We start from the raw sequence: 13,839 nt of genomic DNA, 5'->3' as shown, positions 1-13,839 counted from the left end.
TACAGGGTACCTTCAACCTAGCCTTTGACATCTGCAGCCAGACCTTGGTGTAAGTGGCCATAACGAATGGCTGTGATTTGGCCCAAAGCATGTTCCGAAGAAAGGGGTCGTGGGATGACTTTATTAGTTTCAGTAAGCGTTTAAGCCAGAGAGGGATAGGGGTGATACTGATCTTTGATTCACGGTGAGAAAAGTGCATCAGATTAACAATCAAGGGCAGTACTACAGGGACACACGCACGTGTGTTCACCAGTGGAAAGGTTAAATAATTAAAGAATTGTCTTGCTCGGTAAGGATAGATGCCCCTTGATTGGCCTCTACCGTGCATGGGTCACCAGGAGACAGGTTGCAGAGTGGAGGGGATCTTTGGCTCTTTGGACAAGCCCCCATTCCAGGCCGAGCATGCCGCAAGCTGTATGCAGGTGTGGAGGGATGCTTGCTCTTCGTGATTCTGCCTCCCGATCCGTGTCATTCCTAACTGAATGGGGCGCGGATAAATCACTGTCAGACCCCCCTGTTTCCATCAAACACACAGATCTCTTTTATGCCCTAGGGTCGTGACCTAAACTGGAAATCGGGAAGCGTGAGCTTTTGGATGTCAGGCATGGGAGCGCACAGGTTCGCGGGGGTCCAGGCTGATGACGAAATCAGGGATGGGTGGTGTGGGTCTTGAGGCCCCAGGGAACGGGACGTGGTTCAGCTCCTTCAGAGTGGTGAACGGCTATCCCACAGGGATGCAGGCTGGTGCTGCTGACTTCCCACTCTGCTGACTTCCCCAGAGAAAGCAGAAACGCCTGTTTGCGAGAGGGAACTATTTGGAGGAAACTTTCCAACGTTTTTGATGTTAGCTTGTTTTTTTGTTTGTTTGTTTGTTTGTTTTAGCCCTCAGAACCCCTGTTGAATGAATGAATTGCTGTCCTCTCTGCGCCTTAGCGTAGACCCCAGTTTGACTCCATTCCCAGGTTCATCTGTTCATGCCCTTCATGGGCCTCTCTCCCCGTCCCCAGGCTGAGCGTGAACCTCAAGAGTAGACCATCTGTGTGGTATTGTCTGTCTGAATCAGGACACTTATTCCTAGCAGGACAGATTTACTCTGATGGGGTGGATATATTCTCCTGTTCTTTTCTTTTTCTCCCTTGGAGGGTCCATCTAAGGAGGCTCTCTGCACCCTTTTAGGGTGCTCTTCTAGTGACCGCAAGGACACGTGATTGATTTTCCAAAGGCACCTTGGAAAAGCCATCTCCTTCCTCAGAATCTCATTTCCCATTACAACAGTTCTAATTGTTTCTTAGTTCCTATTACCTAAACTACAGGGAAACTATCTATCTACCTATCTATCTATCTATCTATCTATCTATCTATCTATCTATCTATCTATTTTCTGCATATGCTCAGTGTCTTGCACTCTCTGGGTTCAGGAAATGAATGAATGCATGCTAGGAAATTTACAACCAGAACCAGCAAAGGATCTCTCCTGCACCTGCTGTATGGTGGGGCATGTGGGTGACTTCAGGTATTTGTAGTCAGGTCACAGTGGGTTTGGGGAGGGGGCATCACAGGTGGCGATCGATGGGTTCAGAGTCCAGCATCCTTGGTGGCTAAAAAGCCCTCGAATCTAACGTGAGACTACGGAGCCACAGACAAAGCTGAGCATGCACAATCCTTGCACAGAGATCCAGCGTAAGCAGAGACTGAAATCAGGCCGCTTTTTATTTTTACTTTTTTATTTTTTTAGTATTTTATTTATTTATTTGACAGAGAGCACAAGCATGGGGAGCGGCAGAGGGAGAAATGGGTCCCCCGCGGAGCAGGGAGCCCGATGCGGGGCTTGATCCCAGGACCCTGGGACCACTGAGCCACCCAGGTGCCCCTCAGGCCACTTTTTTAAAACTCTGCTTACACAGATTGGCTTTTAGACCAGGGTGTCCATTTCATCTTTTTTTGGGAGGAGAGGGTTGCTTTCTTACTTTTCTTCTCTTTGTTTTTATTTTTAAGATGTCTCTCCATTTTTCTGTGGCTCCAAGAGTAACGTGTGAGACTCTAAAAAATTAAGAATAAAAGTGTCTAAAGTAAGAAGTTGAAATCGTTGCTGGTCTTCACTCCTTCACACTAACGACTTGCGTTCCCCAACCCAAGATGTAGCAAAGGCCGTGATAGTGGTATCTTTCTGGGCTTCTTTGCACATCTGTGGGCTTTCATTTTAGTTTAGTTTTAAAAGATTTATGTATTTATTTTAGAGAGAGAGAGTGACTGGGGGAAAGGGACAGAGGGAGATAATCTCAAGCAGACTTTGTGCTGAGCACAGAGCCCATACTGGGGCTTGATCTAACAACCCCGAGATCGCGACCTGAGCTGAAACCAACAGTCAGATGCTCAACTGACTGAGCCACCGAGGTGCCCCGGTGGGATTTTAGTTTAAAGATTATTTTGATTTAGGGGCACCTGGCTGGTTCAGTCGGTAGAGCATGCGACTGTTGATCTTGGGGTTGTGCTTTCGAGCCCTACATTGGGTTTAAAGATGACATAAAATATTTTTAAAAAAATTCGGATTGGGGACGCCTGGGTGGCTCAGTCAGTTAAACGTCTGCCTTCAGCTCAGGTTGTGATCGCAGGGTCCTGGCATCGAGTCCCGCATCGGGCTCCCTGCTCAGCCAGGAGTCTTCTCCCTCTCCCTCTGCCTGCCGCTCCCCCTGCTTGTGCTCGCTCGCTCTCTAATAAATAAAATGTTTAAAAAATATTCTGATTTATTGAATGAATAATTTGGGGGGCTCTGTGTAATAGAACTTGAGCTTCTAGCTCAGCAGGTGCATAGCCAGGACAGGTGTCTGCCATTGTCAACTGTGTGAGTATGCACAGGGATAGGTTGGACACCAATGTGTTTGCAGAGAGCATTCGGGGGCGCTGACCTGCTGCACGAACCCCTGGAATCTGCCTCTCTCCAGGAACAAGTTCTGACCCTGCCAGCTTCAGATGCAGTCTGGTGGCAGGACCCGGCAGAGCTTACCTTTAGGTTTGAGTCGCTAGGACCGTGTCAGCCGGATGTACTCTCAGTGGATGCGCAGTGCGTGGACAGAACAAAGAAATAGCCGGGTTGTGTGCACATCGGTGTGGTGTTCACAGTGGTAGCCGACGCCGGTCAAGTTGGGACCTTGGTGGCATAATAACAGTCAAGCCCTCGGATGAGGGATGTTCTGTTCGAGAGCTTCGTGGCAGATAGGAAAAAAAAAAATAATAATGGCTTCACCATCCCCTTGCGTATGTGTTCAGTCTGCGTTCATAGGACATCAGTCTTGTGATCCTCTGAAATGATTACAGGTTGCTGGGAAGCAGCTTCCTTCGGCATTTTTCACAAATAGCGCAAAGGCACGGAGCAGCAGAAAGTTCAGTCTTTTCCCACAGCTTGCAACACAGTGGCAATAAATTTCCGAAAGCGTTGTTTACTGAATAGCTCTGGTGAATAACGTAGGACTTGAGCTGTTCATGGGAAATCTCCCGCCCACCGACTCGATGAAGTGTCATGGAGTTTTCAAGGTCGTAGAGGGAGACCCAGACCTTCTCCATGAGCCTGCCCTGCTCTCTGCATCGGGAAGGATATTGCTCAGCGAGAATTCCCTCACCAGGGAGCAGGCTGTGTCTGTCAGTCACAGCCCAGGGTGTGTGCAAGGCTGCCAAGGATTTATGGGTGTGTAGCCCACGTTCCCGTGCACCATCCACCAGACCTGTGTTTCTGGACAGTCAGTCTTTGCCATGCAGTCCTCCGCAAGCTGATACGCGTCTCTGCATTTTCCAGGATTGTTGGTGCATCTAAAACCTCGTCGCTGTGCTTGGACTCCCAGGACCTTGGCTGGTACCCACAGTGTCTAGCCGGCTCAATGAAAAACGGCTCTGTAGAGAGATGATGGAAATGAGCATTCTATAAATACGCACAGTGTCAGGATGAACGCAGGAACGGCCTTCTCCCCTTCCGCGGAGGGTCTGCGTACGTTGCAGGACAGGAGTCCCACTCCGCGGCTTGGCTTGAGCTCCCCTACTGGCCTGACGGCTCTCAAATACCATGGTTCATGAACGGTGTTTATGTCAGGCTCCCTCGTTTGCTTGGTGGGTGGACTTGGTCATCTCTTTGTTCGTTCTGGGCTCACATTTCAAAATGCCTCCAACTTGGGATCCTGCCAGGGAGGCCGATGGCGGGCTCTTTCTTCTTCATCTTCTGTTTATTATTTTTTCGGAAGCTCTTGGGCACAGGACGCCTCTTCGTTCTCAGCACATTCTCTCAAGTCACATGCCGTATCACCAGCTCTGATCACATACATGCTCAGAAGGTTGAATTTTTAAGCCACCCGATCTATTTCCCTTAAATCTAGAAATAAGCGGGAGAGCAGAGGAGGTTGACATTGTAACCGTAGGTCATGTAAGTGTCTATTTGGGAACAGTGTCACTGCATGTTGATTTGGGGGAATCTAAGCCGGTTTTTAGAGTCGTCGTCTTGCTTCTTGAGAAGCGGCTGCCTTGTGTCCAGGTGTGAGTAAACCTCCCCCAGCATGACTTGGTTGGGGGCCACACCGGCTGGCCTCCTGTAGGGCAGAGGTCCGTGCCCTATCACGGCTTAGCGTCACATCTCCCAGGGTCTTGGAGGGCATCTGCTCTTAGGAGCGCCCAGAGCGATGCGTCGGATGCAGACCATCAGCTCGGATGACAACCCCATTGGGTCCATCTGAACGTGAACACATCTTCTTTCCTTTCCGAAAATTAATGGGCACAGGTCATGGTTGACTAGCTGTCTCGGGTTTGGATTCTCATGCAAAGTCTACTTTATGTGGAGATGTGGCATAGACTCCATGCAAGGTTTTTGCTTGTTTGCTGGTTGGGTTTTGGTGGAGTATTTTTTGTTTGTTTGTTTGTTTTTGGTCTTTTCTAGTTAGTTGTGAAACAATAACAGTGTCGCTTCCTTGTATATTCCTGTAAAAAGGGAAAGCGACAGAATTCAGCACAAGCCCTACAACTCTAAAGCGCCATACAGATGATTCACAGTAACTGGCTCAATTTGATCTTGACTCAGCCGGGACCTGGCTCATTCAAAGTCGATGTTTTAGGCTTATGTTCTGTTTCAGAAGGCAAGGGGAACATCAGTGCAAGGAACAGCCTTCCATGTAAAGTGTGATAAGTGGCAGGTCTGAGGACTGTGACCCTGTAAGGTGCTATATGGCCTGGACGAACCCAAGCTATATGCACACGAATGCATTAAAAATGCATTTAGCAAAGCGTGCATTCATTTATCAGAGCTTAGCTTGTTAGCGTTGCGATACCCAGTTCAAACTTTGAAATGTTTTCATTATCTCACGATAACGACTTGAGGAACTAAATAAATACGTAAAAGCATCATTGATTTCATAAAGTAGATTATTTCTTGAGAGCTCTTGCTATCTGGCAAAGATGATGAACAGAGGGGACAGTCCCTTCGAAATGATCAGAGATTTCTGACTTAAGAGCTTATATATTATGTACATGTGTGCCTATACCAATAGGTGTATATTTGTACATGTATATATGTCCCTATTCTAATAATATATAGGTGTGTATGTGTACAGATTTATGCAGCTATGCTAATATATATAAATATATGTTTGTATATATATACACCCATACTAATAACAGGTGTAGGTGTATGCACATACACATATATACCGATATATAGATGTATTTGTATGTGTGTATGTACATTGCACTGATGCATCTCTGCAGTGCTCGGGAGTCCTGGGTAGACCCGCGGAAGCTGGGAGAGCTGATGCAGGGTTTCATCGACTAACAGAGTTTACTGAGCTTACGCTCCTTGGCAGTCACTGTGCTGGGCCCTGCCGCCCCGAGATGTCTGTGACATGCCCCAGCTCATGGTCTGGTGGGACAAGGAAAGCACGTAAGGGATTCGTTGGGTAGAGCACCAGATGCTCTAGTAGAAATGGCATTGGGCCACCCATCTATTCGTTATTCAGTCCATTTGTGCCCCAGCAGCCTTCAAAAGGGCACTTAGGTGATGGTCCTGTTTAGACGGAAAGGCATTTCCGACGCTTTCCTGGACAAATGTGAAACTTGAACCGGTTACGTAAAACCAAAGTGCATCAACTAAGTGCATTTCTCAGAGATTGGCACAATGCCAAGAGGAGGGGATGTAAGTTGTTGACCCCTCTCAGCAGACCTGGGCGAAAACCGCCAGACCTTCCGACACTCACCAGGCTCGTGACTGTTGTCAGAAGGCCCACCTATTGACAATGAGTTACAACTCTCCCCCAGCTGTGTGTTCTCACCCATTACAACACAGGATGTTTTGATGCATTCTGACTTAAGAAAGGCTTTTGCAATAACTTGAGACTCTTTATAGATCGGGGCTAGTTCAAAGAATGTTCCGTGTAACTTCCAAAACGTCACTGTTGACAGTTGAGCAATTATTCCAGGAGACTTGCTGGGTCGTAGAAGGTGGGCAATATGGCGGAACAGTTGAGTTGGCATTAGGTGGGTAGATAGGTGTTGCCGTAAGAAGTCAAGTCAAGAAATGGGTGTTTACTAGGCAGTAGCTTGTGTGTGTGTGTGTGTGTGTGTGTGTGTGTGTACATATTCCAAAGAGAATACGCGTTTGAAGGCCCATGACTTCCTACTAATCACCATATAGAGAAGGAAGAATAGAGTTCGAGGACAAAGTAGGCCATTCCCACGACATTCCTTCCAGAGTTGTGTCCTCAGGGAATGTGTCGAGAACGTAGCACTTGAGTCTGCTGACCCGGACAAGGGGACCACAAGTCTTCTCCTCATAGGCACACGCTGTGGACACTTCCATTTCTCCAAATAAAAGTGATGTCTCCAGTATTAGACATCACCTGGTGGTGCTTTCTGACTTTTCAGATGGCATCACGTCATACTAGTTTCATGGTGGTGGGAACGGAGGTGCACATGCTCATAGTGCTCTGAAATTCTCTCTTCTGGCAGGAACGCTGAGACGCCATTCCTGCTGGTCCTGTCATACCTGCACGTGCACACGGCCCTCTTCTCTTCCAAGGACTTCTCCGGCAAAAGCAAACACGGCGCGTACGGCGACGCTGTCGAGGAAATGGACTGGAGTGTTGGTATGTGTGTCTTTCTCTTCCGTGTGTGCTCACGGTGGGCCCGAGTCTTCTTCCTTCTCCCTCGCGTCCTGTGAATGTCCACCTCTGGGCTGCCTTTAGAGACAGCAGATGGGTTTCTGGGTTTTTGAAAAAGGTAATAAAACACTAAGTCAGAAAGATAAATGGAATATAAACAGCGTCTTCAGCCCCTAGTGCATGGTTGAGGCAGCAGGGGCTCCTCGCCAGGGGAAGACTGGGTCTGGGGGCCGATGAGCGCAGATTAACGGAGAAAAGGAGCCGACGCACTGTTAGGCTTTCTCCTCGCGGGCCCTGTCAACAGTGGAATGTGCGCATTGCTGTGTCTTCCGCAGTGCTGTTAGATAAGTGGCAGGTTTGGGGATGCAGAAGACCACGGGCGTGCACAGCCGTGGCACGCCGCCGCGGGTCCCCTGGCGATGCCCTTCTGTTTGGCGCCGGAACCCACTGTTTGCCTCTTCTAGGGCCGGTGCCATTGTTTTTCCAGAGGTGCTGGGAAGGCTTCTTATTTAAAAAAAAAAAAAAAAAGGTGTCCTCTCCACCTCCATGAGATCATCAGGACCCTGCTGTCTTCGCTTTTCTCTGGCAGAGCCGAGCGATGTCGGGTCTGTTCTGTAGCGTGCAGCGGAAGCAGAACAGGGGAACACCCAGGGGGCTCTGAACTCGTCCCTCCGCGCCTGTCTTTGCCGGTGACGCGTCTCTTGTTGTGGACGTTGCTCAATCCCTGGGGACAAAAGGGCACACCATTGTCCAAATGTCACCAGTCCACAGGTTGCTTAGGATTGTCAGCTGTTTCTTTTCTTTTCCTTTCTTTTTTTTTTTTTTCCGTTCTCTCATTCTCTGACTCCTTTTCTTTGTGCACCAAATTGACAGTTTTTTTTAACTCTTTCATCTAGATGTTTTGGAAATAACCTGATCATTGCCAAGGAGCACTTTTTTTTTTTGGTTGGTCAGTTGGTTTTAAGCTGCAAATCGGGATGCTCTTTGCCTACTCTGCCGATGACAAGAACAAGTTTCGGTTTGTGGCGTTTTGCTGAATCTCGGAAGCAGCGCCATCTTAAGAAACAAGCGGACACGACCCTTATGCTAGCTTCTGGCTCTCCATCTCCAGGGTCTGTGAATTGGAGAGATGTCTTAAGTTTCTAGGCTTCAGGTCTGTCCTCTTGGCATGAAGAATTCAGACGAGGCAAGTCCTCGGTGCCTTTCTTCTCCGAGGGTCTGTGATTCTGTAGAAGAACAGAAAGGGAGTCCCTGTGACACAACATGCCCCTTCGCGAAGTTTACAGAACAGGTGCACGTACTAGGGCTCTCCCGTACACCAGGATGAGCCTGCCTCTCTCCCTTCTTGCTTCTTTAAACGTTGCGTGTGAACCCCTGTACATTTTCCACACCTTCGCGGTGTGAGTCAGTAGAATATTTCATCTCCTTGATGAGCGTTCTGTTTTAGGTAACAGGTTTCTTAGACGCCTCCAAGTCTTCTGTGGGCTAGCACGTGAGCTCATGCTGGTATCATCAAGCGGACTGATTAATTTTTATTTCATCATCATGCCACACATGCGTGCCCTGAGTCATCAGCAAGTCTGACTTTCAGTGTCTTCCTACTCCGGGTCCCCTCCAGAACGAAACAGAGAGTGTTTTTATGTCCTTGAGATCTGCGTGAGAACCTGATGGCCCATTTGTAGATGATTCTGTGCTTTTCTTTCTGCCAGAAAATGAAATCATCCCCCTAAGCCATGACGTTAATTCCTCGGGATGTTTCTTCCGTTTTACCCATCCAGTACATCTGAGCGTTTCGAGGAACATCCCTTCTTTCCAAGAAAAGCCTTTCCTTATGAGGCTAAGGGGGACTGCAGTGTTCTCAATAATTACATAATAAAGTAAAATGGGGATATTTGCTTAAAAATGATGCTTCCTGCAGGAGAGGCCCCTGGGAGAGGAGTGGAGAACAGCAGAGGGCACGTCTCAGCCATTCGGAGCATTTTCTTTCAAAATTGTTGGACGCTGCCTAATTATATGGAGCCTAACTTTCTCCACTGCAGGATTCTCTGCACCTAGAAAGGCATAGTCACAAGAAGCTCCTTTATTACTTAATTCTGCTCCAGGGCCATTCCCATATGCCACGTCCTCGTGTTTATTGCCTTATTCCTATAGCTGTGTGATGGCACTGTCTTGCATGGTTATAGTCACTGATGGAAGTGAGCAGGTAGCTTTGAAGTGAGGACCACAGAAGGGGTCCTGCCGAGACACCGCGTGGGTGGCTCACATCCTGGATCCAGAATCCCTCTATGTAACCCGCGGGGTGGTTAGCCTTCTTTCAGAATCTCAGTGACTGAGGGCTCAGGGAGTGCCCCACACCCAGCCCCGGAGTCCGCATGCATTCCCTCCTTTGTGCGGTGGGCCGTCGTTGCAGCAGGTGGTATGCTCCTTGTCTCCATTCTGCAGGTAAGGCAGGCGAGGGATGCTGAAGGCTGATACACCTGCCGGCCTCAGGTGTATTACTTACAGAATTAATGCAAGGGATGAGCAGGAACCCGAATGCAGGCGTTCCCCTAGAGCGTGAAGGCTGTTGCACCTGGTTCCACCGCTCTCCCTGGAACGAGAAGGGCCTCCTCATAAGCGCTGGATGGTCAACAATCAGGCAGAGGGATAGAGCTCATTCCCGTATTACTCACATTTGTTGAATACTGTGTGCCCAATTTTCTTTTCTTTTTTGGAGGGGGAGTGTAATCATGACAAGTCCCTTGACCTAAGGGAAGGCAGGAGCCACAGAGGGATTGAAGATTCTTCCGGGAGACCTTAAAATAACACAGTGCGGAAAGTGATGAATAAGTGTCCCAGCAACGATGCAGATAAGCTGCTTGAGAGTTTGGAGAGGGGATGGACGGACATACAGCCCACCATATCATTTCAGCAGGATCGCCCCACTCTCGAATCCTGGGGGCGGTAGGGGCACCGTCACAAAGTGCGATTTTCAATCCCAAGTAATTCTGAAGCCGTAGAGATTTGGAGAGGAACAAACGGGCAAAATCACAGTGTGTTCAAATGTGCACCGAGTATCTTGGGGGTGTGCCATCCTAGCTGTTTTTCTTCTCCCGGAAATGGAGTGATGCTTACTTGAGATCTGTGAATGGGAACGGGGCAGAGGGAGCAGGTGGAGGGATGGAGGTGGTTGCTGTCACTGGTTTCTTCTCTGTGGCTTGTACCGATCCAGACGACACTTCCAGTCTGTCAGGTGGAACTTGCATGCACTCAGCATTTACTTAGAGCCCCGTGCTATTAATAGAGCCCTGGGAAGGCATCATAAATCAGCACTTGCTCAGGATTCAGGGACCAAATTCTGTATCCTACAAAGAGAGACGCAACTCAGGAACAATGAGTGAACGCTGATGTAAAATCTCTAGCTTCAGATCAAACCTTTCAATTAAAAAAAAAAAAGTTCCTGCTACTTCCAAGGGTTGGGATCCAATGGCTGACGTGGGATTCTTTTCTTTCCAACAAAAACCGTGAGCCTTTCTTCTTTAGTGGAAGAAGCACCAACCTTGCTGGTGGCGTGGAGAAGTCTTCAGGAGTGAGTATTCAGTTGCTCAGTATCTGTGATATCTCAGTATGCTCAGTACCTGCTAGCCCCTGTGTCAGATACGCTGATCCTCAGTTTCTCCCTGCCTTTCCTTCTGTGGGGCTGGATAGTGCCACCTTCTCTGGGGGCAGGGATGGAACACAGCCAACCGGAAGGAAAAATAACAGATGGGTTCGTGCAAGACAAGTTGGGGGTTATGGTACGGCACAAATTCCTCCTTTCCGTGCCTGGCGTATAGTCGAGCACGTGGCACGCGGTATCAGTGGCCACACATCAAATCCATCCTGAGGAATGGAGAATAAATTGGAAGGTCTCATTGAGCAGATCAGGACAGTGGCAAGAACCTCAGGTAACATAAGCAAATGAGGAGACTTGGATGTTGGTCAAAGCCCCTCAAACCCATGGCATAATTCTAACCAGGGTTTGGCTTTTGGGGCATGAGTCTAATGGATTATCCATTTAAACATGGACTCTTTCTAGGACCATTGTGAGACCCTGAAATGTAGTGTGCAGTGGATAACCCCTCACTTGGTAGGTCCCATTTGCCTGGGCCAAAGTGCTCTGGTTGGGTTCATGCAGAAGACATTTGCTTCTAGAATGCTGCAGACCAGGAGCACAGCAGGAGCTCCAATAAATCATATTTAAGGGAGAAATCGGTTGGGGGGGGTGGTCAGCTGCCTGATACTTGCAAGGCCCTGTCCAAGGTGCTGAGATTGCTTGGGAAGTGTGGCTTTCTTTTACCTGTGTGGATAATAATGGTCCACCTGTGGGAGTGGATAAGATTGCTTTGAAAGGACATTGAAAGCGGTTGAGTAACTCGTGACTCGTTACTTCAATGGAAGTAAACCTTGAGTACAACTCAAGGTTTACTTCCATTGAAATTCAAGGCAAAAGTTTAGAAATGAACTCCCATGTTTCTACTTCTCATCAGCTAACATCACAGGGCCTAAGAAAGCAATGGCAATATTCTCTTTGTTCTGTAAGGAATGTAATCTGGGCCATAATGCTGTATATTTCCTTTGGGATAGAATACATCAGTTTTCTATCTTGAATTTTTAAACGCTCCTCTTCTTGCTACATGTGGCCTCCCTCTAAAGCGTGAAAATAATGTGTTCACTTCTGATGTGTACTGAAAACGGAAGGCCAGGTAGAACATTCAAAGGAAGGGCAAAATAGAAACAATTCCCAAAAGAAAAAAAGAAAGAACCCCTGAGACCAAGAAGAGTAGAAGAAATGGGGTATCAGAATTCAGGGGTAACGAACACTTCAAAAGACAATCACCTCCAACTAGGAAGAGGTGAGAAGACACAAGTGCATTTAGCTACTATAAACTTTATGGTTGTAGGAGGTTGCTGAATGAGGGGTATCTGAGGAGCTCAGGGTCAGTGGGGTTGGATATTCCTTCAAGAAGCATGGAGGGATGTGGGTAGAGGGTTAAGTTACTGGACTCTGTCTGAGCTCTGTTCTGCTTGGAGGGAGACCAGGAGTCGGGTGTTCGCTCAGGATGTGGAATTGGGTAATTTTCAGTCCAATGTTGAGGCAGGAGATGGATCACTGAATTGACTGAGGACTGAAATGTTGCCAGAGAGTATCACAAAAGACAATTCAGCTTTGGAGTTTGGGGCATTAGGGAATGACCCAAGTGTCAGGCCACAGCAGGGGAATGAGAAGAACGGGGAGGGGGGCTGCTGGTGGCTTGGCAGGTGATGGGTTGCACATCCAAACATGATGCAGGGAAGGTATTGGAAGCCTGGGAGGATGTGAAAGTGTTTACATGGCAGAGGCAGAACCATTACAGGTATGCACCGGTGTGTGGTGTGCTTTTAGGAGTTTGGATAAAGGACAAGAAGTCAAGCTGCTTGTGTCAAGCATATCAAGGGACTGGAGAGCCAGGGCATCCAGCTGGCTCCTTCCCTGTGACTGCGCTCACATGAAAGACACCAAGCTCAGCTCCCCTGTGACTGCAATAGCTGATTAGCTTCACTCACTTTCAGAGTGGAGGTTTATGTCTGGGCAAGACACTGGATGAATAATAGAATACTTTATAGGGAGCAATGTAGAGCCATTATGGACCACACATTCATTAACTGAGCTTCCAGTTTCATCAAACACTCAGTGGAGACTTGAAAATTATTTCAACGGTTGGTCACCAGCCAAAGTTCCAGGTTTTTAGTAGGTTTCAGGGAGTAAGGGAGGTGGTCTATGCACACTAAAGCATGCTGGCTTCCAGCTCTGTACAGCAAAGCCCCATCTGTCAGCTGCATGGCATGAAGGCAGTATTAAGAGTGAAATGCTCATAACACGTGACTCATTGTCACCTTGTAGCTGTGGGGCACATCACAGTGAATTATGCTCAGGACAGTCCCTACTCTGAGGCAGTGTGAACCAGAACATGGAAGCATTTTGTCATAAAACCCTTAAACTTCTCATGTAGAACAAGTACAACCTCCAGTCTTCTGCAGCCAAGGTTGGATGCGTTGTGAATTCTTAAACATGTTTTTAATTTGCATTGTGTTTAAACAAAAATAAATAAATGAAGCTAGGACTCACTGGCTCCAGAGTAGAGAGAATGATGGAGAAGAACAGGAAGCCCAGAAAGAGAATATCATGTAAATGTAAAGGTGGCCTTTCAAGGCAGACAGCTAAGAATAGATGATAACATTAATTGCAATAGGATGATTAAACTTTGGGAGACATAATTACCTTGCTGGTGCCTGGCACTGTGGTAAGTGCTTTGCATGCACTTAAAAGAGACAGTGATGATGATGATGGCGATGATTATAATGATGATGGTGATGATGGTGGTGGTGATGGGGATGATGATGGGGATGACGGTGATGGAGATGATAGCGATGATGGTGATGATGGTGGTGGTGATGATGATGATGATGAGATAGTGATAATGGTCATGAAGGGGATGGGGATGATGATGGTGGTCATGATAATGATGGTGGTGATGGCGATGATGGTGGTGGTGATGGTGGTGGTGGTGATGATAGTGAAGAAGATGATGGTGATAGTGATGGTGCTGCTGGTGATGACGGTGATGGTGATGATGATGATGGTGGTGGTGATGATGGCGCTGAAGGTGATGATGGTGATAGTGATGGTGCTGCTGGTGATGACGATGATGGT

At 47.8% G+C, this 13,839-nt stretch overlaps 1 protein-coding gene across 4 annotated transcripts in view; it reads left to right on the top strand.

The window, feature by feature from the left end:
- Positions 1–13,839, top strand: part of STS (steroid sulfatase) — a 156,123-nt gene that overhangs the window by 88,170 nt on the left and 54,114 nt on the right. For all 4 annotated transcript variants that reach the window (XM_025857406.2, XM_025857407.2, XM_025857405.2 and 1 more), the window contains one exon: positions 6,976–7,112. In XM_025857406.2, coding sequence (XP_025713191.1) covers positions 6,976–7,112 — 137 coding nt within the window. The remainder of the gene's footprint in view (positions 1–6,975; positions 7,113–13,839) is intronic.

This window comes from Callorhinus ursinus, unplaced genomic scaffold, assembly GCF_003265705.2.
Source record: "Callorhinus ursinus isolate GAN/ISIS: 27379988/994484 unplaced genomic scaffold, GSC_fseal_2.0 scaffold16, whole genome shotgun sequence".
Taxonomy (NCBI): Eukaryota; Metazoa; Chordata; class Mammalia; order Carnivora; family Otariidae; genus Callorhinus; species Callorhinus ursinus.
The sequence above is the reverse complement of the archived record's forward strand: the minus strand, read 5'-3'. Positions and strand labels throughout refer to the sequence as shown.